This window comes from Sus scrofa, chromosome 14 (assembly GCF_054392235.1).
Source record: "Sus scrofa isolate SSC_HxYL_T2T_F1_AM1 chromosome 14, Sscrofa_HxYL_maternal_Yorkshire_Landrace_v2.0, whole genome shotgun sequence".
Classification (NCBI taxonomy): Eukaryota; Metazoa; Chordata; class Mammalia; order Artiodactyla; family Suidae; genus Sus; species Sus scrofa.
Genome location: NC_139396.1, coordinates 81973420 through 81998149, shown reverse-complemented (window position 1 = coordinate 81998149; position 24730 = coordinate 81973420). Strand labels below are relative to the sequence as shown.

The following is a 24730-nucleotide window of genomic DNA, read 5'->3' as shown; positions in this document are numbered from 1 at the left end:
TCATGGTTCCTAGTCAGATTCGTTAACCACTGTGCCATGATGGGAATTCCTTCTGATCGTTTTTTGATTTTTTTTTTTTTTTTTTGGTATTGAGCTGCATGAGGTGTTTGTATGTTTTGAAGATTAATAATTTATGGGTTGCATCGTTTAGAATATTTTCTCCTATTCTCTAGGTTGTCTTCTTTTTACTTTGATGGTTTCCTTTGCTATGCATAAACATTTGTTTATTTTTATTTTCATTACTCTAGGAGGCAGATCTGAAAAGATATTGCTGCGATTTATGTCAAAACGCATTCTGGGGAGTTCCCGTCATGGCACAGTGGTTAATGAATCCGACTAGGAACTATGAGGTTGCGGGTTTGATCCCTGGCCTTGCTCAGTGGGTTAAGGATCCGGCGTTGCCGTGAGCTGTGCTGTAGGTTGCAGATGCGGCTTGGATCTGGCATTGCTGTGGCTCTGGCGTAGGCCAGTGGCTACAGCTCTGATTGGACCCCTAGCCTGGGAACCTCCATATGCTGTGGGAGCGGCCCTTAGAAAAGGCTAAAAAAGACAAACCAAAAAACAACAACAACAAAAACACCAAAAAGCATTCTGCCTATGTCTATCCTTTAAGAGTTTTATAGTATCTGGTCTTACATTTAGGTCTTTAATCCATTTTGAGTTTATTTTTATGTATGGCATTAGAGTGTTCTAATTTCATTCTTTTCCATGTAGCTGTCCAGTTTTCCCAGCATCACTTATTGAAGAGACTGTCTTTTCTCCGTTGGATATTCTTGCCTCCTTTGTCACAGGTTAGTTGACCACAGGTGTGTGGATTTATTATGTATTTATTCCATTTGATCTCTATTTCTGTTTTTGTGCCAGTAGCATGCTATTTTGATGACTGTAGCTTTAGAGTACAATCTGAAGTCAGTGATCCTGCATCTTCCAGCTCTACTTTTCTTTCTCAAGATTGCTTAGGCTATTCGAGATCTTTTTTTTTTTAATTTCCCCAATACATTTTTTTTTTCTACTGTACAGCATGGTGACCCAGTTACACATACATGTATACATTCTTTTTTCTCACATTATCATTTGTGTTTCAATACACATTTAAAATTTTTTTTGTCATAGTTCTATGAAAAATGCCACTAGTAATTTGATAAAGATTGTATTGAATCTCTAGATTGCCTTGTGTAGTATAGTCATTTTGACAATATTGATTCTTCCAATCCAAGAACATGGTATATATCTTTCCATTTGTTTGTGTCGTCTTTGATTTCTTTCATCAGTGTCTTGCAGCTTTCAGAGTACAGGTCTTTTGCCTCATGAGGTAGGTTGATTCCTTGCTATTTTACTCTTTTTGATGTGATGGTAAATGGGACTGTTTTAATTCTCTCTCTGATCTTTCATTGTTAGTGTGAAAAACTCAAGAGGTTTCTGTGTATTAATTTTGTATCCTGCAAATTTATTGAATTCATTGGTGATCTTTAATAGTCTTTCGGTAGCATCTGCTAGGATTTCTATGAATAGTATTTGTTATCAACAAACAGTGACAGTTTTATTTCTTTTGCAATTTGGATTACTTTCATTTTTTTTCTTCTCTACTTGCATGGCTCAGAATTCCAAAACTACATTGAATAAAAGTGGTGAGAATGGGCATCCTTGTCTTTTTTCCTGATCTTAGGGTAAATGCTTTCAACTTTTCACCGTTGAGTATGATTGCCATACACAGCCTTTATTATGTTGAGGATGTCTTCCTCATGCCCACTTTCTGGAGAGTTTTTATCAGAAATGGGTGTTGAATTTTGTCAAAAGCTTTTCCCATCTATTGTGATGATCGTATGGCTTTTTATTCAATTTGTTAATGTGGTGGATCCATCAATCACACGGATTGATTTGCAGACAGTGAAAAATCCTTGCATCCTGGGGATAAATCCCACTCGGTCATGGTGAGCCTCTTAATGTACTGTTGGATTCATTTTGCTAGAAATCTTGTTGAGGATTTTTGTGTCTAAGTTCATCAGTGATATTGACCTGTAATATTGTTGTTTTTGTTATCTTTGATTTTGGTATCAGAGTTATGTTAGCCTTATACAATGAATTTAGAAATGTTCCTTTCTCTACGATTTTTGGGAATAGTTTCAGAAGGATAGGTGTTAACTCTTCTCCAAATGTTTGATAGAATTCACCTGTGAAACCATCTGGTCCTGGACTTTTTTTGTTGGAAAATTTTAAATCACAGTTTCAATTTCAGTACTTGCAATTGGTTTGTTCATATATTCTATTTCTTACTGGTTCAGTTTTGGGAGATTGCACATTTCTAAGAATTTATTTCTTCAAGGTTGTCCATTTTATTGCATATAATTGCTTCTGGTAGTCTCTTACGATCCTTTGTATTTCTGTGGTGTCAGCTGTACCTTCTCCCTTTTCATTTCTAATTTTACTGATTTGCTCCCTCGCCCTTTTTTTCTTTGATGAGTCTGGTTAAAAGTTTATCAATTTTGTTTCTCCTTTCCAGAACCAAGCTTTAGGGTCACTGATCTCATCTATTGTTTTCTTCATTTCTATTTCATTTATTTCTGCTCTGATCTTTATGATTTCCTTTCTACTAACTTCAGGTTTTTTGTTCTCCTTTATCTAGTTGCTTTAGGTATAAGGTTAGGTTATTTGAGATTTTTGTTTCTTGAGGAAAGCTTGTATCGATATAAACGTCCCTATTTTTGTTTTTTAAGTATAACTGATATACAATGTTATGCCAATTTCTGCTGTACAGCAAAGTAATCCAGTCATATATGTATTATATACACAATCTTTTTCTTATATTATCTTCTATAATGGTCTATCCCAAGAGATTGGATATAATTCCCTGTGCTATACAGTAGGACCTCATTGCTTATCTGTTCTGAATGTAATAGTTTGTATCTACAAACTCCAAACTCCCAGTCTATCTGACACCCTCTCCCCTCCCCCTAGGCAACCACAAGTCTGTTCTCTATGCCTGTGTGTCTATTTTGTAGATAGATTCATTTGCGCCATATAGATTCCACATATAAGTGATATCATATGGTATTTGTTTTTCTCTTTCTGACTTAGTTCACTTAATATGAGAATCTCTAGCTGTATCCAGGTTGCTGCCATTGGAATTATTTTGTTCTTTTTTATGGCTGAGTAGTATTACATTCTATATATGTACCACATCTTCTGAATCCATTCATCTGTTGATGGAAATTTAGGTTGCTTCCATGTCTTTGCTATTGTGAATAGTGCTGCTGTGAACACAGGGGTGCATGTCTTTTTTGAATTATGGTTGTGTCCAGATATATGTTTAGGAGTGGATTGTTGGATCATATGCTAGTTCTCTATTTAGTTTTCTAAGGAAACTCTATACTCTTCTATAGTGGTTGTCCCAATTTATACTCCCACTGATAGTGTAGGAGGGTTCCCTTTCCTCCATACCCTCTCCAGCATTTGTTATTTGTAGACTTATTATAATAGCCAGTCTGACTGGTGTGAGGTGGTACCTCATTGTAGTTTTGATTTGCATTTCTGTAATAATTAGTGATATTGAGCATCTTATCATATGCCTAGTGGTAACCCATAGGTTTTCTTTGGAGAAATGTCTAATTAGGTCTTCTGCTTTTTCAGTTGGGTTGTTTGTTGTGTTGTTGTAGTACAGTTGTATGAGTTCTTTTTATATTTTGGAGATTAAGCCCTTTTTGGTTGCAGCCCTTGCAATTATCTTCTCCCATTCTGTAGCTTGCACTTACAAGCTGTGCAAAAAGCTTGTAGGTTTGATTATGTCCCATTGGTTTATTTTTATTTCTTTTTTGCTTTTTAGGGCCATACTTGTGGCATATGGAAGTTCTCAGGCTAGGGGTCAAATTGGAGTTGCAGCTGTCGGGCTATACCACCACCACAGCAGTGCCAGATCGAGCTGCATCTGCGACCTATGCCACAACTTGTGACAATGCCAGATCCTTAACACACTGAGCGATGGCAGGGATCAAACCTGCATCCTCATGGATACTAGTCAGGTTCTTAACCCACTGAGCCACAATAGGAACTCCTGTCTTTATTTCTATTGCCTTGGAAAACTGATCTAAAAAAGTATTTGCATGGTTTATGTCAGAGAATGTTTTGCCTATATTCTTTTCTAGGAGTTTTATGGTGTCGTATCTTATGTTTAAATCCTTAAGCCATTTCAAGTTTATTTTGGTGCATGGTGTGAGGGTGTGTTCTAATTTCACTGATTTACATGCAGCTGTCCAGTTTTCCCAGCACCAGGTACTAAAGAGACTTTTTCTTATTTTATATTCTTGCCTCCTTGCTGAAGATTAATTGACAATAGGTATCTGGGTTTATTTCTGGGCTCTTTATTCTATTCCATTGATCTATATTTCTGTTTTTTACTACAATCACAATGTCTTGATTACTGTAGCTCTGTAATATTGTCTGAAGTCTGAGGTTATGCCTTCTGCTTTGTTCTTTTTCCCTTCAGGATTTGGCAATTCTGTTTTTAATGGTTTGATATAAACTTTTGCATTATTTCTAGTTACGTGAAAAATGTCATGTGTAATTTGACAGGGATCACATTAAACTGTAGATGGCTTTTAGCAGTATGGCCATTTTAATAATACTCAACAACAAAAAGTTGAAAGCATTTACCCTAAGATCAGGAAAAAGACATTCTAAGAAAGAATATGGATTTTCTTACTTTCCTTCTCTGCATTTTATGATTTTGATGTCCCCCCCCCCTTTTCTTTTATCTTTTTAGGGCTGTGAGTGTGGCATATGGAGGTTCCCAGACAAGGGATCCAATTGGAGCTGTAGCCACCAGCCTACGCCAGAGCCACAGCAACATGGAATCTGAGCCGCATCTGTGACCTACACCACAGCTCATGGCAAAGCCAGATCCTTAACCCACTGAGCAAGGCCAGGGATCGAACCTGCATCCTCATGGATGCTAGTCAGGTTCACTAACCACTGAGCCATGAAGGAAACTCCGATTTTGATGTCTTTTTTTATGTCTTCATGTATATCCTTTTGCTTTTCCTTATGTTCATCATTGCTTTTACAGATAGGTTTTTTCTTTTTGATCTGTACACTGGCTTATTTAAGTGATTACTTTCCAACTGTGATTTTCCCCATCCTATATCTTCTTACTTCTTTCCTATTTAGAGGAGATTTTTCAGTATTTCTTTTAGGACAGGATTAGCATTGCTGTGTTCTTTTAGTTTGAGAAGTTCCCATTTCTCCTTCAGTTTTAAAGGATAATCTTGCTGCGTAGAGTTAAACTTTTCCCTTTAGAACTCTGAATATATTTTGCCACCCTCTTCAGGCCCATAGCGTTTCTGTAGAGAAATCAGCTGATAGCTTTATGGGGGTACCCTTATAGTTAATTTTTTTTCTTGCTGCCTTTAGAATCCCCTCCTTATCTTAAACTTTTGCCATTTTTATTGTAATACATCTTGGTGTAGGTCTGTTTGGGTTCATCTCGTTTGGGACCTTAAGTGCTTCCTATTCTGGCTATCTGTATTATTCTTTAGATTTGGAAAGTTTTCAGCCATAATTTCTTCAAATATATTTTCAATCCCCTTTTTTTCTTCTCCTCTGGAATCCCTATGTGTAGATTAACACACCTTATATTATCCCATAGATCTCTTCTATCGCTTTCTTTTCGTCTTTTCTAGGGCCACAACCGTGGCACATGGAGGTTCCCAGATTAGGGGTCTAATCAGAGCTATAGCTGCCAACCTACACCACAGCCACAGCCACAAGGGATCCGAGCCACGTCTGTGACCCACACCACAGCTGATGGCAACACCGGATCCTTAACCCACTGAGGCCAGTGAGTGTACCTGCAACCTCATGGTTCCTAGTCAGATTCATTAACCACTGAGCCACGACTGAAACTCTGCTTTTTAAAAATTTGGCTGTCTGCTGTCCTAATTGGGTGATTTCCATTATATTATTTTTTGTCTTTTTGCCTTTTCTAGGGCCAGTCCTGTGGCATATGGAGGTTCCCAGGCTAGGGGTCTAATCAGAGCTGTAGCTGCTGGCCTACGTCACAGCCACAACAATGCCAGATCCGAGCCGCGCCTGTGACCTACACCACAGCTCAGGGCAACTCCAGATCCTTAACCCACTGAGCAAGGCCAGGGATCGAACCTGCAACCTCATGGTTCCTAGCCAGATTCGTTAACCACTGAGCCACGAGGGGAACGCCGATTTCCATTATTTTGCCAAATCATTTATTCCTTCCTCATTTTGTTCAATACCTTTAACTCAGCTTTCATCTCTGCAAATGAAATTTCTAATTTTTCGTGACTGCTTATAGTTTCTAGTTCTTTTAAAAAGTGATCTATGTTACTATTGACATCAATTCTTAATTTCTTCAGTATTTTCATTACCTCCTTTTTTAATTCAGTGTTAGACTGCAGAAGTCTCTTTCATTGTTTGCTCCTTCAGGGGAATTCTCCCTGTTCTTTTAACTGGGAATGGTTCCTGTGCTTCTTCATTTTACTTCTATTTTTCTTACTCTGTGAGTTTAGGGAAAACAATTTGTCTGCTGTAGATTTGGAGAGCTATTTATATGTGGGAGCATCCCTGGGTAACTTGTGAGCACTTACCACTTTTGCTGTGAAGGCTGCTTTTGGTTTGGATGCTTGCTCTTCCCTCAGCATGTGCAGGCCCCATTATCCCTTGATGGGGGTGTGAATGTGTATGACTTGTGTATACTTCCAGGGAGGTGCGGGCAATGGGGTGTGCCTGCGAGCATCACCTGGTCACTAGGCCCTTGGCAGTGGCAAGGACAGCAGGCTGCTGCTGATTGCAGGGCCCTGGGCAGTGGCAGTGTCCTTCAGCAGGATAGGGGCAGCACCCAGACTGTGTGTTCATTCCCATGGAAGATGGGGGGCAATGGGTGGCACTCAGTTGCAGCACCCTGAGGTGACAGGGCCTTAGTGGTAGTGGACCACACCCACCTCTGGAGTCCAAGACGGCTATGGAGTTTTGCACCCTCCCCTGTAGCCTATATCAGAGGTGCTCTGCAGGCCAAGAGCCTGCACATGTGCAAAGAAAGAAGTTTCTATGGCAGTCATGTCCCCCCACCCGTCACCCTCCCCAACAATGGTGCCTTGATTCTCTGGCCAGTTCAGGCCTCTTCCTGCACTCCCTTGGCTGTGGCACACCATTCCCTAGCCACCTCTTCTAAATGGCTTATATATGGGTCTTGTTTTTGTGTCCATCCAGCCAATCTATGTCTCTTGATGCAACATTTAATCCATTTACATTTAAGGTAGCTGTTGACATGTATGTTCTTATTGCCCTTTTGTTATTTTAGATTTGTTTTTGTAGGTCTTTTTTCTTCCCTCCCTCTTCTCTTCTCCTATGATTTCATGACTATCTTTAGTGTTGTGTTTGGATTTTTCTTTTTATGTGTACATATTGTAGATGTTTGGTTTGCAGTTATGGTGAGATTTTGATATGGCAGTCTGTATATGTACATGATTGTTTTAAATTTCTAGTCTCTTAATTTCAAATGCCTTTCTGATACTCTGCATTTGTATTCTCCTCATGATTGCTTGTTTTGATATTTTTGTGTGGATGTTTTCCTACTTTTACTGTATATGTGTGCCTTTACCAGTGAGTTTTCCTATTCACAATTTTCCTATTTATAGTTGCCTTTTCTTCTCCACCTAGAGAAGTTCCTTTAGCATTTGTTGTCAAGCTGGTTTGCTGATGTGCTCAATTGTTTGTGCTTGTCTGTAAAGCTTCTGATTTTTTTTGTTGAACCTGAATGAAAGCCTTGCTGGGTATTCTTGGTTGTAGGTTGTTTCCTTTCATCAGTTTAAATATATCATGCCACTCCCTTCTAGCCTGTAGAGTTTTGCTGTAAAATCAGCTGATAACCTTATTAAGATTCTCTTGTATGTCGTTGCTTTTCCCTTGTTGCTTTTAATATTTTCTCCTTGCCTTTAATTTTTGTCAATTTGATTATTGTGTGTCTCAGCATGTTCCTTCTCAGGTTTATCCTACATGGGATTCTCTGCACTTCCTGGACTTGAATGTTTCCTTTCCTGTGCAGGGAAGTTTTTGGCTATTATCTCTTCCATTGTTTCCCCAGGCCCATTCCTTTTGGGACCCCTATAATGTGGTTATTGGTGCATGTAATGTCCCAGAGGTTTCTTAGACTGTCCTCATTTCTTTTCATTCTCTTTTCTTTATTCTTTTCCATGGTATTCCACCATTCTGCTTTCCAGCTCACTCATCTGTTCTTCTGCCTCATTTGTTCTGCTATTGATTCCTTCTAGTGTATTTCTCATTTCAGTTATTGTATTTTTCAACTCTGTTCTTTACTATTCTAGCTCTTTGTTAAATATTTCTTGTATCTTCTTGGTCTGTGCCTCCATTCTTTCTCTGAGATTTTGGATCATTGTTTACTCTCATTACTCTGAATTCTTTTTCAGGTCGACTGCCTAGTTGTTGTTCTACGGTTTCTCTGCCATCTCATTTTGTCTACCTTTCTGTGTTTATAGTCTCCATTCCTCAGGCTGCAGGATTAGTTCCTTTTGCTTCTGGTGTCTGACCTCTGGCAGTTGAAGCTAGTCCAGGGGCTTGTGTAGGCTTTCCTGGTAAGAGGGATTGATGTCTTCCCAGTGGAGTGGGCAGAATAGAGTGGGTGTTGCCCCTCCGGTGGGCAGGCAGTGTTAAGGGGTATGTTTGGAGGGGGCTCAGGGAGACCTGAGGATGCCTGTCCCCTGCTAGCTGAGGCTGTGTTTCCACCTTATTGGTTGGCTGGCCTGAGGCATCCCAGCACTGTAGCCTACAGGCTGTTAGGTAGGGCCAGGTCTTGGTGCCAAAAGGGTAATCTCTTGGTTGAAGTTTCACCTCTTTCCTCTGGAGTGTCTCTGGCTTCACACTGTCTTTGATACAAAGATCACATCTCCCACTCCCATTTCAATTGAAAGGTAAGGGTCCTTTTGGGTGGTGAGGCTTGAGAACCTGGATGCCAGGAAGTAAGACCACAGACTGACCCCTCTGCATCCAGAGAGGACAGTCAGAGAGTAACTCCAGGGCTCACCAAAGGGAGGTGGAGAAGAGGTGGGGTGGGAGAAAGGGAAAGAGGGGAAGAAAGAGAAGGGAAGATGCTTGCAGAGGGAGGAGTCAGAGATGAAGAAACGAAAGTTGGAAGTTGATGAGGGAGGAATGTCACTGATTGTAGAAAATGATCACATCAGAGGTCAACCAGCAATGAAGCAAAGGTAAATAAATCCAGCACTTACTAAAAGGTTTGGCAAGCAAAGATTTGACATCATTAAAACTTTAAAAGGATGTTTGAATATTATTTTTGGCTCACAGAAGAACTTAAAACTTTGCCAAGATGTGCTGTAAAGTTTTTTGATTCTTATTTTAGGTTGAAAGCACACTCTTGTCAAAATCTTTTTATTTTCCTGTGAAGTATAAAAAGTACCCTGGAAAGCAGCATCCAACACCTCATTACATAAAGATTTTCCATATTAATGAAAACAGTCCCCACTCTCTGGCTTCCTAGGGGCTTACCACCCAAGTCAGTTTGCTTTGTTGATGCCCGCAGGCATCCCAGCTCCACTCATGGGCACTTTCCCTTCCATCTCTCACTTTGCTCATGAGAACCTACCTTCTGACAGTGGATGGTCACCCCAGCTGCATGCTTCTGATTCCTGAACCTTCCGAGGAGGGCGATGAGGAGAGGGCAGTGGTGATGGCAGCAGCGGAAGAAGCTGTAGGCTGCCCAGTGTGGCTGCTGATGGTGGGGGTATCTATGCTACCACCAGCCCCCCACATTCAGAAGATGGAAAGGGAGCTAGAAGAGGCCCCTTTCCTGCCTGGGGACCAGCAGCAGACTTGAAAAGCTCAGGTGGTGCCTGTGCCCCCTGGGGCCCCTTACCTGCCATCCCTCTTTACCTGCAGGAGAATCCCTGGGGTGGTTCCCAGGTGTTGCCTAACCCCTGCTATTATTTACTTCTGGCAACAGATCCCATGATGCAGTCCATCAATTTCCTTTATCATCCCCTTCCTCACCAGGCCCTCCCCAGGAAGAAACCACAAGAGAGAAGCAAATGCAATGTATTTGACTATTTCAAAGCTGCTGACTATAACCAAACTTTGCTGAAGAAATAAAAGCCACATGAAGAGACATTGGAATTAAATCATAATTTGGTAGGGGCATACTTCATGTTTTGCAACTCAGAATTTAGTGCACAGAATACAAAATCAGTAAAAAAAAAAAAAAAAATTAAAGTACTGTGAATATGCCTTAGGGTAAAATCAAACTCTTGGCCAACGGGTCTGCTTTATTGTCACAAAAAAGATGGGGATATAGTTGTGTGACACCCCCTAAGGGCTACAAATGTGCAGTTCCCAGTAAGATTAAAAATTTTCTCCTAACGATTCTTAACTGAAAATCGTAGGAAAAACAAAGTAAGGTTAAAAGTGGCAAAATCTTTTCAAATGAACGAGTGATCTTTCCAGATTCTTTGACGTAGATTTCCCTGTCACTAGCAGGGAAAATGACCTGCTACCTCAAGCTCCAAGTCAGTGGGTGCCTCCCCCAGGAAAGAGGAAGGGGCTGAGTGGTGGGGGTGGGGTGAGGCGCCCTGTGGAGACAGGCATGTCTTCACCCCAGTCAGCATCTGCCCTCACTCCCTGGCTACTTTCTGCTCCTCCCTAGCTGGGTCCAGAGCTTCCAGCAGGGGTGTCCTGCCCGACCCCACCTCCTGCCTGCCCACCCACCAAGAACACTGCTTTTGGAGGGACCTTTAGCCTCAGACTGAGTGTTACCACCTTTGGAATGGTCCTGTGCCAACGCTGGGTGGTCCCGCACATTGGAATTTGCTCCCCCACTAAGCTGACGGCTGCGTCCCGGTGATGTGCCCACATCCGAAAGGGAGGAGAACCAGAGACCAGCCAGGCTCCCCCCAGGCCAGTGCCTCCCCACACTCCTCACCTGTTCTCCCAGCTGCCCCTCCGACCATTCGGTTTCAACGTGGACCCACTGTCCTTGCCTCCTGACCCTTAATGGGTCAGTGTCACCTGCAGTTGGAAGGGGGCCAAGACTGGACGCAGGGCTTGACGGGTATGGGATGGAGCAGAGCATCTGTCTCACTCTGGATGCTGCACCTCTACTGATAAGGAGCGACAAGTATTGATAAGGAGACAACATTCTGAGAGTCACATTATTCTGTGGGACTATGCTGAAATGGATGGAAGTTACCCCTGCAAACTATTGCCTTTGGAATGGATAAGCAATGAGATCCTGCTGTATAGTATTGGGAGCTATATCTTGATGGAGCATGATAATGTGAGAAAAAGGAATATATATGTGTATGTGTGCCTGGGTCCCCTTGCTGTACATTAGAAAAGTGACAGAACACTGTAAACCAGCTATAATGGAAAAAAATAATCATTTAAAAAATAATAAAGAAAAAAAAATCGCACAATCCTGCAACTGTTTGAGTCCATCTCTTTAATCTAGGGAAATCCTAGAAACCCTACCTCTCCTTCCCTCTGTGTTCTGCTCACGGAGAGGAAGCTCCCAAGTGTGAAGCTAGATGCAGTTTTTGAAAGACAGCTACGTCCAGGGAATGAGCTTATTAAAAAAAATTAAAATCTACAGGGGAAACCACAGCAGAGAGGGATAAATTAGAATGGGAAAAACATATACGCCCTCTGTATATAAAATAGATAAGTAACAAAGACTTACACTGTACAGCACAGGGAATTCTACTCAATATTCTGCAATAACCTATAGGGGAAAAAAGAATGGATATATGTACATGTATAACTGATTCACTGTGCTGGACTCCTGAAATTGACATAACATTGTAAGTCAACTAAAATTTTTAAAAAATAGTGAATAGGAAAAAAAAAAAAAAAAAAAAGCTAAAAATCTCCCCTGCCCAATTAATCATTTTTTTCCACCTCTACAGGCAAGAGAGATCATGTTCCCCACTCAAGAAAGGGGGTACTGAGGGTCCAAGCTCTCAGGCAGTCCCATGGATTAACTGAAATAAGCACCTCCTTCATCTCCCAATACCGACACAAAAGGTCATGCTTCCAAGTAACTTAGGAGAAAACCCCTTCCTCTGTTGCATAGTAGCTAACAAAGTAGAGAAAGCAACTCTCTTTTAAGGATGCCTCATCATGGCTGAGCATCGGAGCACGACTGCATCTCAATCCTGTGGGCAGAGCCTCCCAATGTCAACCTTGCGAGCCCACACCTGAGCAGGAAGCTGCCAGGCCACTGCAACAGAGGGCATGGGGTCTGGATGCTGGGGAAATGGGGTATCGACCAGGCACCAGGGGGAGGGCACACGCACGGCACATGTGACCCAGCCTCACTTCCTGATACATTAGAGCAACAGCCCAAAGGGCCACCTTGGTCCCCATTTGCGGTTTTCTTTCTTACTGGGAGAGAAAGACACACTCAGAAATAAGGCTTAGGGAGTTCCCGTCGTGGCGCAGTGGTTAACGAATCCGACTAGAAACCATGAGGTTGCGGGTTTGATCCCTGGCCTTGCTCAGTGGGTTAAGGATTCAGCCTTGCCGTGAGCTGTGGTGTAGATTGCAGACAGCTCAGATCCCACGGTGCTGTGGCTCTGGGATAGGCCGGTGGCTACAGCTCTGATTAGACCCCTAGCCTGGGAACCTCCATGTGCTGCGGGAGTGGCCCAAGAAATGGCAAAAAAGACAAAACAAAAAAGAAAAAGAAACAAGGCTTAGAAATACTCTCAAAGATGGGACACGCGGAGAAGCCACACAGAATAAAAGATGAAATAATGTAGTCCAAAGGGGGTGGTCTCAGCACCCTTCCTAATAAAGACACAAGGTTGGGAGTTCCCAGGTGACCCAGTGGTTAAGGACTTGGTGTCTTCACTGCTGTGGCGTGGCACTGAACCGTGGCCCATGAATATCCACATGCTGCAGGTGCAGCCAAAAAGAAAGAAATAGCTTGCAAACTCAAGAGAAACTGCCAAGCACAGAAAAATAAAGATATAGGGTGTCTGGGGGAAAGAGTCAAGGCTACACAAACAGAGAGAGCATAAGACATAACTTTTTCCAAAGAGGGCTGTGGACCCCACTTCTTAGGAACTGCACTGTGATCTTCTGGGGGCCTCCTTTGGTGCCCTGACTGCGGGCTTACCCCAGACTGGTGGCAAGGCCTTAACCTAAGGTGGTGGGGAGGGAACCAGAAATAAGCCAGAGAGTGGGCGGCTCCAAGGCAGAAGGGCCATGGCATTCTGGAGAACGCCCTCCCTTCACCTACTCTCCACAGGACGGCCTCGCCCCCTACTCCGCCCCAGCGCATCTGCTGAGGAGGGATCAGCGGCCCCATGCAGGGCCTACTACAGCCGAGGACACTTCTCTATTGATGCCCGTCTAGGCCGCGGCTCACCGCCAGGTCACGGTGGGCTATGGCAGGCCTTAAGCCCCAAACACTCACCTTGTCCAGGGCAAGAAGGGAACACAGGTACGTGAGAACGATGCAAGGAGGGTGTGCACCTGATCACCTGAAGTATTTGAGATCAGAAGAGAGGTTTGGGTTCCTCTGTATAAAGCCCCAGGCAGGAGAAAATACCCTATAAAGGTATTAAGTAAATCAGGACAAAACCTCCTAATCTCGGGGTGAATCTGGGGAGCTGGTGTGTACAGAACATGGCCTCAGTGTCAGGCCAGCCAGGCCTGAGACCACCTGTCCCTGGTCAGCCGGGTCACCCTGGACAAGCCGTCCAACACCTCCAGGCCCATGCCCACCTGTGAACTGGGCACAGTGACAGTCCAGGCCACGTCACGGGCCACCTGAGAGAGGAGAGGAGCTGGTGCTCAGGGCCCTGGCCGCCTGCCCATGGTCACCGGCAGGACAGGGCAGCGAGCCTCATGGTGGACAGTGCAGCCTTTCTCCCACCGCCAGCCTGTCGCTGAGTTCTCACTGGCCCTCCAGGGCCTACTGCAGTGGAGGCTGTTTCTCTTAAATCCAGACTGGGAGGCATCAAGATCACTGATGAGGGTGAGTCTGCCTCACCACCCTCCCACCTGTACTGGGGCCCCTGCAGCTGGGGAGACTCCTTGCCCCGGGGGTTGCCAAGGCAGGATTCTCTGGGGCAGCGGTGGTACACGTCCACGCCCCATGACCAGGACCCCCCCAGCCCCTGTCCTGGGGTCTGTAGTCTTGCCTGTGGTACAACTGCAGAGTTTATTCGATTTGGGGGGCCAGGCCTTAACTAATGCAGTCAGTAAACAAGGTATCTTTGCCCAGGATGATTCAGACACCCAGATTTTCCTGTGTTGCTTGCCTGAGCTTTGAAATACAGTCCTCAGGTAACGTTCCAGGGACCACAGAAAGATGTTCAAAATCGAGGCATCTGGGGAAGCAGGGCTGGGGAAGAAAGACCACACACATGAAATATGGACCCCAAGAAAGAAGGCATCAAATCCATCCAGAAATCCATTCAAATTCCATGACCTTGCCCACTTCCAAAGTCAGCACGGCCGTGGGACTATGCCACCAGCTGTGTGAAGCCAAACACGTGACCTTGCATTCCTTCAGTCTCACAGAGTTTCCCTGGAGAAGCTTAGAAGCTCTGTGGATACTCTGTTTTAAGGAGAGCAGGGGGTCTCACTGTTGCTTCCTTCCCTTGGAGACTCTGCAGCCAAGGCGTCCCCTGGGGACTGGTTTGGCAGAGGCATGACTTTCGTGGAATCCAAGGGGTCCATGGGAGGTGGAGGGGCCACCTGCCTGAGCCTCTGCCGGGGCTGTGCTGGCGCCCCGCCTCTCCTAAGAACCACCTGCTGGGCCCTTTCCAGGTCACCAGGAACGACCAGCTTGTAAATGTGCCCAGCTGGTGTGGAAACCACGGGCCGCAAACCCAGGGAGGTGCGGAACCTGGTGAATTTTTCCTAGTCACTCTAAGTCACATCCACAGGGTAAGGTCCAGGTCCTGATCTTGCTGCTTGTCACTGTCCTCCTCCTGGAAGAGCTGGTGCAGACACCACAGCCTCTACCAGAAACCCAGCTTAACTGCTGTGTCTGCAAGTCAGTTATCACAACAGGCGGCCACCTTCTTAAAATCCGAGCACTGACATGGCACCATTACTCTCTAAGTGCTTGGGAATGTGAAGTCACCACTACCCATCCGGAATTAGACTGACACAGCCTAGAAATGAGGATGGGTCCCAGTGCTGGAAGACGCCGCCCAGGGACATAAACCGGACTAAAACACTCACAGGACCAAGCATCCGCATACACTTCCACTAGTCAACATCCAGCTGAATTTCTCTTTGAAACTGCTCATTGCCATGATACTAAAACCATCAAGCTCATTTACACTGGGTTACACAAGAAATCAAGTCTTAGAAGCGTTGCCCGTATTGTGGTCCTCGACCTTTGAAACAAACTCACATACTAACAATGAGTCAACATCTAAATAGATTTTTATTTTTTTTTCTTTTACTTATTTGGACAGAAAAGAAAATTCATCAGCTTTCATTAGAGTCTCCCTAAGTGTTGGAAACGCATTAAACTCAGAAATAGTGGACCTTGTAGAAAAGCATCACAAATTAAAAATATATTTCTCCATGTGGTAAAAGTGCTTTCAATCCAATTAAAGGACACGGCAAAGGTGTTTCGAAACACAATTTAAAATTTGGCCGACGATCCGTGGCATCGAATTAAAACCACAGGGCGGAAGTGAGGGTCATGAAACTGGGTATGAAATGATGGGAGCTGGGAGCATGCGGCTGGCAACACTTTCAATTAACTGAGTGAGAACAAGGAAGAAAGTCCCAAAGCCTGAGTAGAGTAGATTCTGCATTTGTAAAAACAAGGGGACTACATAAGTTGGGGAGGAAGGTGGATCATGTAACTCCAGAAATTACTTGTTTCTTCTCTGGGGACAGCCAGGCCAGCGGGCCACCGTGGCCTGAACCTTGGTTCGAAAAAGGCCCAGTGGGTGTAGGATTCCTGAAGCAAAGCCCTTGCACCCTGTTCATCATGTAGACCTTTCAGGTCCACGGCGAGTAGGCCCCCGGCCCCATGGGACTCACACCCAATCAAGCTGGAATGCGGCGACCGCACACGGGAGAGACAGTTAGTGAGCGGTCATCCAGACAGATAGTGTGTTCTCAAAAATGCTATGCGGTTTCCAAAACAAGTAATTCCGCCAATGGTGATGTCTGTGACAAGCTCGAGGCCCACAGGCCCCTGTGGGTGAATGCAACCACATCTGCTCTGGACGCCGACTGCCCGCCCCGGGCCCTGGCCTCAGACCTGTGATCATGCAAGGAGCCGTGACAGGTGAGGGCAGAAAAGAAAAGGGACATTTCCTTTTACAGAAGATCTTAAGCAACAGTAAGAAAATAACCTGAAGATATATTAAAAAATAAAAAACAGCATCGCGCTTCACTGCCATCCTGTGGCCATTTTCCCTTCTCCCCCGTCCACCAGCCACACAGGACACGGGCAAAAACATCTGGCTTCAGTATGGGGACCTCAGCTCACTGTTCCATTTCTGCTTCTTAAGGGCCCCAGCTTGTGTTTCCTCTTCTACAAGCCCTGCTTTCAGCTGGAAAACCCTCTGGGCTCCTCGCACCCTTCAACAATCCCAGCCGTGTGGAACACGGCATGACACAGAACTATGTCCCAAGCATCTTTCTGTCTCTACAGAGCAGAACATGCCCAGCTCATACCCTCCCTGGAGCCTTGGCAGCAGTGGCCTCCCCAGGTCCCCTGTGCTGAGCGAGCGCTCCTGCGGCCTCCGAGGGGGTTGTGAAGACGGCATGCCCCGCACCAGCGGCTGGGAGGGTCTGGATGTGGCGCTCACCACAAGGCGGTGGCTGCTCTCTGGAGGGAGGACGTGCTCTTCGTGGTGTGGAAACCCAGACGGCGCATCCTCTGACCAGGTCCGTTCTGGTCCTTCCAGAGGCCCGAGCGCTCCTCCCGGGGCCGCAGCCACATGCTGGGCTCTCCGGTCTCTGGCTGGCGGGTCGCACAGCAGGCTCCCCCTCCCCTCCCTCGACCTGGTCCTTACCTAAGCCCCACCACGCCCAGGCATCAGTGGGCTGGAGAGGCATCTTCCAGCCCCAGCAACTCTCGGACGAGTCTTTCACCGAACTGCGCCCGGCTGTACCTCTTCACGTGGTAGGCATCTGACATCTTGTACAGGATGTAGGCATTGTTGATGGCGATGCTGATGGCAAACCAGAACACCTGCTGCCAGGTCTTGTTTGGTTTATGGGAGATGAAATACCTAAGAGTGCAGAGTAAGGAAGGCCGACTCAGACGGCAGCACTGTTCACAACAGCCAAGACATGCGAACCAGCCAAGTGCCCAAGCACAGGGGAACGGATAAAGAACATGTGGTACATATATCCAATGGAATACTACTCAGCCACGAAAAAAGAACAAAATAATGCCATTTGCAGCAACATGGAGGTTCTCATACTTAGTGAAGTCAAAAAGAGAAAGACAAATACCATATAATATCACTCATATGTGGAATCTAAAATATGGCACAGGTGAAACCATCTACAAAACAGAAATAGACTCATGGACAAGGAGAACAGACTTGTGGTTGCCAAGGGGGAGAATGGGGGTGGAGAGGGAAGCAGTGGGAATTTGGGGTTAGCAGATGCAATACCTTGGGATAAAAAATAATGGAAAAGCATGTGAAAAAGAATGTATGTGTATCTGAGACGCTCTGCTATACTGCAGAAATTAACATGACATTGTGACTCAACTATACAACTATTAATCAAAAAGAAAAAAAAGAAGGGGGACTCAGTGCAACAGAGGGATTTCCCAAGGGCCTCATGGAGTCAAGGAGATGCTGCAGGGAGGTGGGGGCAGGAACCAGGATGAGGGCGGGGCCAGCTCTCCCAGAGCTCTGTCACCTGAGCTCTCCTTAAGACAAAGATGAAAACAACCCCTGTCAGGGTCAGGTGGGAGGAGGTGGGTCACACCTGTGGGTTCTGACCTGCCTCGGGGCACATCTACCCTCAGCTGGGGCCCCTGATGTGTTCCCCTCACCACCCTATCCTCAGACAGCGCACAGACGTTGCCTTCTCTGCCCCTAAGGCTGAAGACAGACCTCCCCCAGCCCCAACAGGACCCATCCCTGAGCTGCATGCGTGTGTCTGCACCGAGTGCCAAGTCGGAGGGTCAGCAGCCTCAGCATCACGTGCCCAGCCGGCGCAGCTCGCAAATGTCTCCGTAACCACCTCATAGAAAGCGAGGCGTGGACGTCCACAAGGACTGGCCAGGGCTTCCCCCAGGGCGGGGGCTCCCTTTCACACCTGGGATTTTCCAGGAGACCCAGGTCCCTGCGTGTCCCTCTCTACCAATGACCCCTGGGAGGGCTGAGGAAGGGCCTGCTGCCTACTGGTTAGTCCAGCCCATTTTAGGTTGTGAGGCTTAAGCCTGTCATCATAGCCAGACCGAGCCTCAACACTGATCACTTCTCCAGCTCTGGATGTGGACACAAGAGCTCGCCTGGACAGACACGCACCACATGTATTGTTTACTGCATGCACTTATGATGACACCACACCTGAGGCTGGCCACAGTGTGAAATACAAGTCACCAGGGCTGGAAAACACATGGCAGCATGACGCCACCTGGAGCTCACAAGAGCGGTCTGTGGTGGGGAAGAGGGGGTGGCTGGCCTGGGCTGGAGGGACACAGAGGGCGGAGGGTCCAGGCCATGCACTGAGATGGCAAGGCTGGAGGAAGGCAGGTGGGGAGGCGGTGGGCAGGAGGCTGGGTGCCCGGAGGGTGGTGAGCTTTGAAACCCAGGAAAGGCTGACTGCCCACCATCCCTCTGTCCCTGGCGGCAAGCTCTCCCATGTCAGGGTAGCCGGGTCACTCACTTGCTGTACTTGTCATCGTACTTGCAGATGTAGCTGAGATGGGCGGCAAACGCCTCCACGGCCAGGGGGCAGGGGATCTCCCCACTCCTCCTCTTGATGATCACTCCTGCAGAAACAGAGGCGGCAGATTCCTTCTGAGCCTTGTCTGGCAGACTCCCACTCACAAACGTGCCCCCCTGCCCCAGCAACACCCGTACCTGAAGCCTCAGGGGAGCCGAGGAAAACACCCAAGACAGGAGAGCCCAGGCCCAGGATGTGGGCCCCATGTGGCCCGTGGTGGTGCTGGCACCAAGGCACCTTGGTGGCGGGGTGGGGGCTGCTGCACACAATGGGGCTCTGAGAGTAGAAGGGGATCAGGACTCACTTCCCCCTTCCCTCCTGAGCTCCAATCCCAGGCTCTGAGCGGCTGGGAGGAGGCAGCCACCCAGGTCAGGTTGTTGGAGGTGGTTTCCCCTGACTCTGCCACCTCCCTCAAGGCAGAGGTTTGGGAGAATCAGGCACTGCCCCACCCCAGGCTCGGCTCTTTTGTGTCCCCGGGACTCATGTCCTCAAGTGGACAGAACCCTTTACACTCAGCTGCTTCTGGAAGCCACCCTCTCACAGGCCTTCAAACGCCTCTTCCTGCTACATACAAATGGACACGCGTCCCAGGGCCACTGCCAAAGTCATGGCAAGAGTCAAACGTCACACCAACTGGGTGTGGGAAGCAGAGAAAGAACAATCAGCTTTCTGTCCTTTGCTGTCCAGGCTGCTCCCCAACAACCAGTTTCTGAGATCTGCCCCCGGGGACATCCACTGTGCCCTGGCAGGGACTCGGGGATGGGGAAAGACATGCTCTTCCAAGGATGTGTGTGTCTTTCAGTGTGGTTGGGTCACACACAGTTTCCTCTGCCCAGCCTCCCCTCCTGCAGCCTGATGTGATGGGCAAACACTGCCATCTTTGACAGGATTAGTTCAAAGGACTGTGAAATTTCAGCATGACTTAAATGGAGAGACTTGAAGTAAAAATGACATGCTATCCCCTCTTCACCGAGAGACAGACAGGAGGAAGAATCACACAGACCATTTGCAGAGGCTGGTCCCTAAACTAGGATCTTTTTTTTCTACCTCCCATCCCCGCTCCCCAAACACTGATTGTTTGCCCTAAAGAAATACCTGCAGATCTTCTGAGACCTAGTGGACAGGAGCAGCCCCTGGAGGTATGGTCTGGGGAGGCCTGGACAGACTCAGGCAACAGGCTTCCTAGACCCTCACCAGGTCAGGGGACATGGGGCCCAGAACGGGCCTCCTCCTGGACAGAAGGCTCTGGGCTCTATTTGCATCAAAGAGAAGTCCTAATGTTGGGCGAGGCAGCTGCAGGCACCTTTTCCAAGGCTGGGCTGGTGTCTGATGGAGCAGCTGTGTCTCTGTAACCCCTACCTGAGGGCACCTGACCTGCTGCCTTTGCTCACCACCCCGTGCAACCTCAATCCTGACCGCCCCAGTTTTGCACCCTGGCCTGGGCAGGTTTCCCATCTCCAGCTCTGTTTTACTCTGCCCGACTTTCAACTGCAGCCTCCCCTTTAGGACCCCAGGGAGTCCACATGTGTACGAGCAAATCTGAAACGAAAGAAAGAAACCCCCTCTGGTGTTTTCGCAGAAGTGGGGGACGACTCCGCACTCTGAGTCACCAGGGTCCCAAGGTCTGTAGGTGCAGGGCTGGCCGAGGCCCTGGAGCTCCCCATACCCCGCCCCACCCTGCCCTGGCCTGCTGGCTGCAACGCAGGCTGAGCAACAGCTCAGGGCTGCCCCGTCCCAAGCACACCAGCCGTGGGAGGCCTGCTTTCCCTCTCCACCACCTTCGTGTCCTTTCACCCTTTTTTTTTTTTTTTTGCCTTTTTTAGGGCAACGCCGGATTCTTAACCCACTGAGCAGGGCCAGGGATCGAACCCACAACCTCATGGTTCCTAGTCGGATTCGTTAATCACTGAGCCATGACGGGAACTCCCCCTTCACTCTTTTTAACTTAACATGAGGACTGCAGCTTGAGACCACAGGAGAGTGGCTTCAGACCCAGGTCTGCATCAGTCTCTTTGAGCATCTCCCAGTTTTATAAACCAGTCCACCTGGAAAAGGTAAGGCGGCTGTCCTATAATATCCTCTTCTGGGGACTGAAAAGCTTTAGCCATTGGAAATTCGGACGAGAGCTTATCTGACAGTTACTGTCTTTGCTGGAGTTACAACCAGGAGTGACATGTGCTCCCTGGGTCTGCCGGGCACATGCACAGCCCTGTGACCTTGTACACAGCCCTAGCTCAGGGCCACTGTAGGTCTGTGGGGGCCTGGGGGAGAACTGGGTGTTCTGCCCTCCACTCCCCACCACCAGGTTTTCTCTGGCTTGGGTGCCATTCTTTCCACCTTCCTGTAAGTCTAAATGATGAGTCAGGATTTGACCCACGGTCCCCTGCAGACATTCCTCAGTCCCGTTAGTCTCATGGAATCTGAACCCTAAGTAGGCGAAGGAGATGGGAGAGATGGGGAAGGTGGGGGGGATGGGAGGGGTGGGGAAAGTTGGGAGGGGAGATGGGGGAGATAGGGGGAGAGATGGGGGAGATGGAAGGAGAGATGGGGAGGTGGGGGATGGGGAGATGGGAGGAGAGATGAGGTAGATGGGAGGGGAGATGGGAGGGGAGATGGGAGGGGAGATATGGGGGAGAGATGGAGGGAGATGGAGAAGAAGTGGGGGAGATGGGAGGGAGATGGGGAGAGATGAGAGACTCAAAATGGATTTCAGAAAAAAGCCGAAGTATTTGGTTCTGGACAGGAATATTCCTGGGCAAGGGACAGCATGTAACTTCTAAAAAGCCAGTGCATATGCTCATACTCTCTGAAAGATGGTCCATTTTTCCTTAGAATCCAACGTAAAGAACAATAAACCAATTCCAAAATGTTCATAGCTAGTTACACATTTTCTAAAATCAGAAACCTGTGCATCTTTTAGAAGAGCACAGACAGTCACAGTAGCACAGAGTGGGGAAGCTGACTAGAATATATGAGACGTTGTCAGGGTGACATTTACAATAAGCAGGGAAAGGAAGAATTATTGGATCAATGGCTCGGGTACAGAGCTGGGGCTACTTGGTCAATGAACCTTGGCCACTTAATTAAAAAAAAAAAAGTAGTGGCCCAACTGAAACCATGTATCAAAATAAATTTCAAGTGGATTACTGCAGAGAGCACACAATCACACTGTAAACAATCAGGTGAACTTATACCTACCTGGCCTTGGGACAGAGCAGGGACTTTTAAAACATGAAAGCAAATAACATGAGCGGCAGAGGGTGCCTATGTGGAAATGAAAACCTTTTTCATGTTAAAAACCCTGGCCATAAATAAAGGCAAAAGGAAAACAAATGCAGAAAAATGGTTGCTAGAGGCATACAATCTGCTTTCAAGCTCATCAGACAAACACCTCAAGAGAAAAATTAGAAAAAAAAAATGAAGAAATCATTGAAAATTTGCCAATGAACACACAAAGAGATGTTTAACCTCACCAACAGTCATGGCAAGCTATACTTAAAATTTTGTATCATTTTCACCCATCATATCGACAAATTTAGTAAGCATGTTTGGCAACACAGCATCAAAAGCTTTAAAAATGTTCAGACCCTTTGGCCCAGCCATTTTACTTTTAGATTTATCTGAAGGGCGTGATCAAAAATGTCCCCAAAGACTGACATATGAAAATCTTTACCACATCATTATTCATCTTCTGAAAAACGATCATTAATAGAGGCTACTGCAGGCTTCTTCCTCACCTCCCCAGAGGCAGACTTTAATCTGCCCCCTTGTTTCACCCGGCTCAGACAAGTGCGATGTCCTTCCTTGGGACATCTTTCCAGAGGCTGTCCCTGTAAAGGACATGGTGGGAAGCAGCTGGCATCCCACACCCACACACGCGCCTAGAGACCTCTGGCCCCGCCCCAAGGCCCCACCTTGAGACAGCAGAAGTCCGGTTCAAACTGGCCTTCAGCTGACAAGGTCAACCCCAAACCTCTCTGCCAAGCACCTCTTACATGGCACTTTCTCCACCCTCTACACCTAAGTGGGGTAATGACACCCATATGCTTGAGTCCCCTGACTGTATCTCTACTAAGACATAACACAACTTAGGTGTGTGGGGGTGAGGGCTGGGAATGAACAAAGACACCAAATACACACCACATGCATACACACCACACACATGTCCCCCTCACACAATACACAAAACATGCATACCACATACATGCACAAACATACCACACGCACATCATATACACACACATGACACACACACATCACATACACACCACACACTATACACACACAGACATACATACCACATGCACACACACTCCCTGAGCTCCTTAGCTGTGTTTCTTAAATAGTGAAGAGGAAAAATGCCCTAATGCAGAGGAATACAGGGACTTTTCCAGTACACTTCACAATTGTAAATATTTTTGTAAATGGTGCCTTTGTCATTGCAGTTTTCTTTTCTGCAGTTTAATAATGTCCTAGCTATAGGTTACCTTAAATACAGACTCCTTGCTAAATAAATCCCTCTGTTATGAATAGATTTTAAATCCCAAGGAAAGTGAATGACGATAAAACTGAACACCCAAAAACATAAAGGAAACCAATCAATTTGCAAGGGAGACTTTGAAAGGATCAGAACGATTAATTTTGTTTCCCTCCCATTGGAATAGATTTTTCACAGGATCAGAGATGATCAGGTGATCATGTAAATACCACTCAAACATGACCCATCATCACACCCACGGACAGCCAGGGTGTCACTATGCATGCCAGCCTCTCGGCTTTTCTTGACAAGCGGGCTGATGACCCACAGGAGCCAACAGTGTCTGGGCCCAGAAAGCTCTTGGTTCCTTGTGGGGCACAGTGGCCATACTACAGCCCCAAGCTGGACACCAGAGCTGTTCAACCCACAGAGGACCCCGCACCCTCTGCCCTCTCCTGCCCAAGCTCCTGCACATCCTGCCCCAGTGCCATGGGCACCCACCTTGCTGCATGGGCGAGTAGGCATTGGTCAGGAAGCGGAAGTGCCCCTTGTTGTACCAGCAGATCAGAGACATGCTCCCCTTCATCCTGATCTGGTGCTGGCCCCGGGCTGGCGGTGTAGCCGGGTTGCTCAGCATGGAAGGTGGCAGGCCGGTGCAGTCACTCTTCCTGGAGCTGAGGAGGCCGCAGCAGTAGATCTCTGGGGGGACACAAACCACACCTGTCGGCAGAGCGGTCCCGCCAGCGTGTGCCCTGTGCTGAGTTCACAAGGGACAGCTGAAGTGGGGCAGCTCCTGTCTGTCCTGGATGCACCATCTCCCCGGGTACTTCTATAAGATGTAACATCACATGGCAGAGCTGACACACAAGGAGTCGACAGTCACCCTGACAGGCGATTTGAGGTTAGAAAGCTCACGACCTGGCAGCACTGGGCTCAGCATGTGGACCTATCACCCCACCTCCTTCCAGAAACGTCTGTACTCATGTGAGACACAGGAGTGCAGGCTCAGGGCTGGGCGGCAAAGACAGGTATCATCAAGCATGGGTTTTCACCTGACATCTAGACCTAACAAGGTTACCCGCCCTGACACTCTACCAAACCTCACCGTCTGCTGAGCACCCAGAGGCAACCCCTCTTGGCATGGAGCCAAGTGAAAGGCAGGGGGAATCATTACCTGACAAGCCCTGAGCAGAGATCCCGCTTGTGCACAGGTCAGTGCCAGTGGCCCCCACTGAACTTCCGGGGGAGGAACTTCCTGGGGGAGGAGTTTCCGGGGGAGGAGCTTCCAGGGGAGGAGCTTCCTGGGGG

At 47.1% G+C, this 24730-nt stretch overlaps 1 protein-coding gene across 7 annotated transcripts in view; it reads right to left on the bottom strand.

The window, feature by feature from the left end:
* Positions 1 to 15435: 15435 nt before the first annotated feature.
* Positions 15436 to 24730, bottom strand: part of PGBD5 (piggyBac transposable element derived 5) — a 313156-nt gene continuing 303861 nt past the window's right edge. For all 7 annotated transcript variants that reach the window (XM_084996900.1, XM_084996896.1, XM_005670977.3 and 4 more), the window contains 3 exons: positions 23924 to 24121; positions 18886 to 18991; positions 15436 to 17267 (listed from right to left, as the gene is read on the bottom strand). In XM_084996900.1, coding sequence (XP_084853026.1) covers positions 17072 to 17267; positions 18886 to 18991; positions 23924 to 24121 — 500 coding nt within the window. In that variant the 3' untranslated portion in view covers positions 15436 to 17071. The remainder of the gene's footprint in view (positions 17268 to 18885; positions 18992 to 23923; positions 24122 to 24730) is intronic.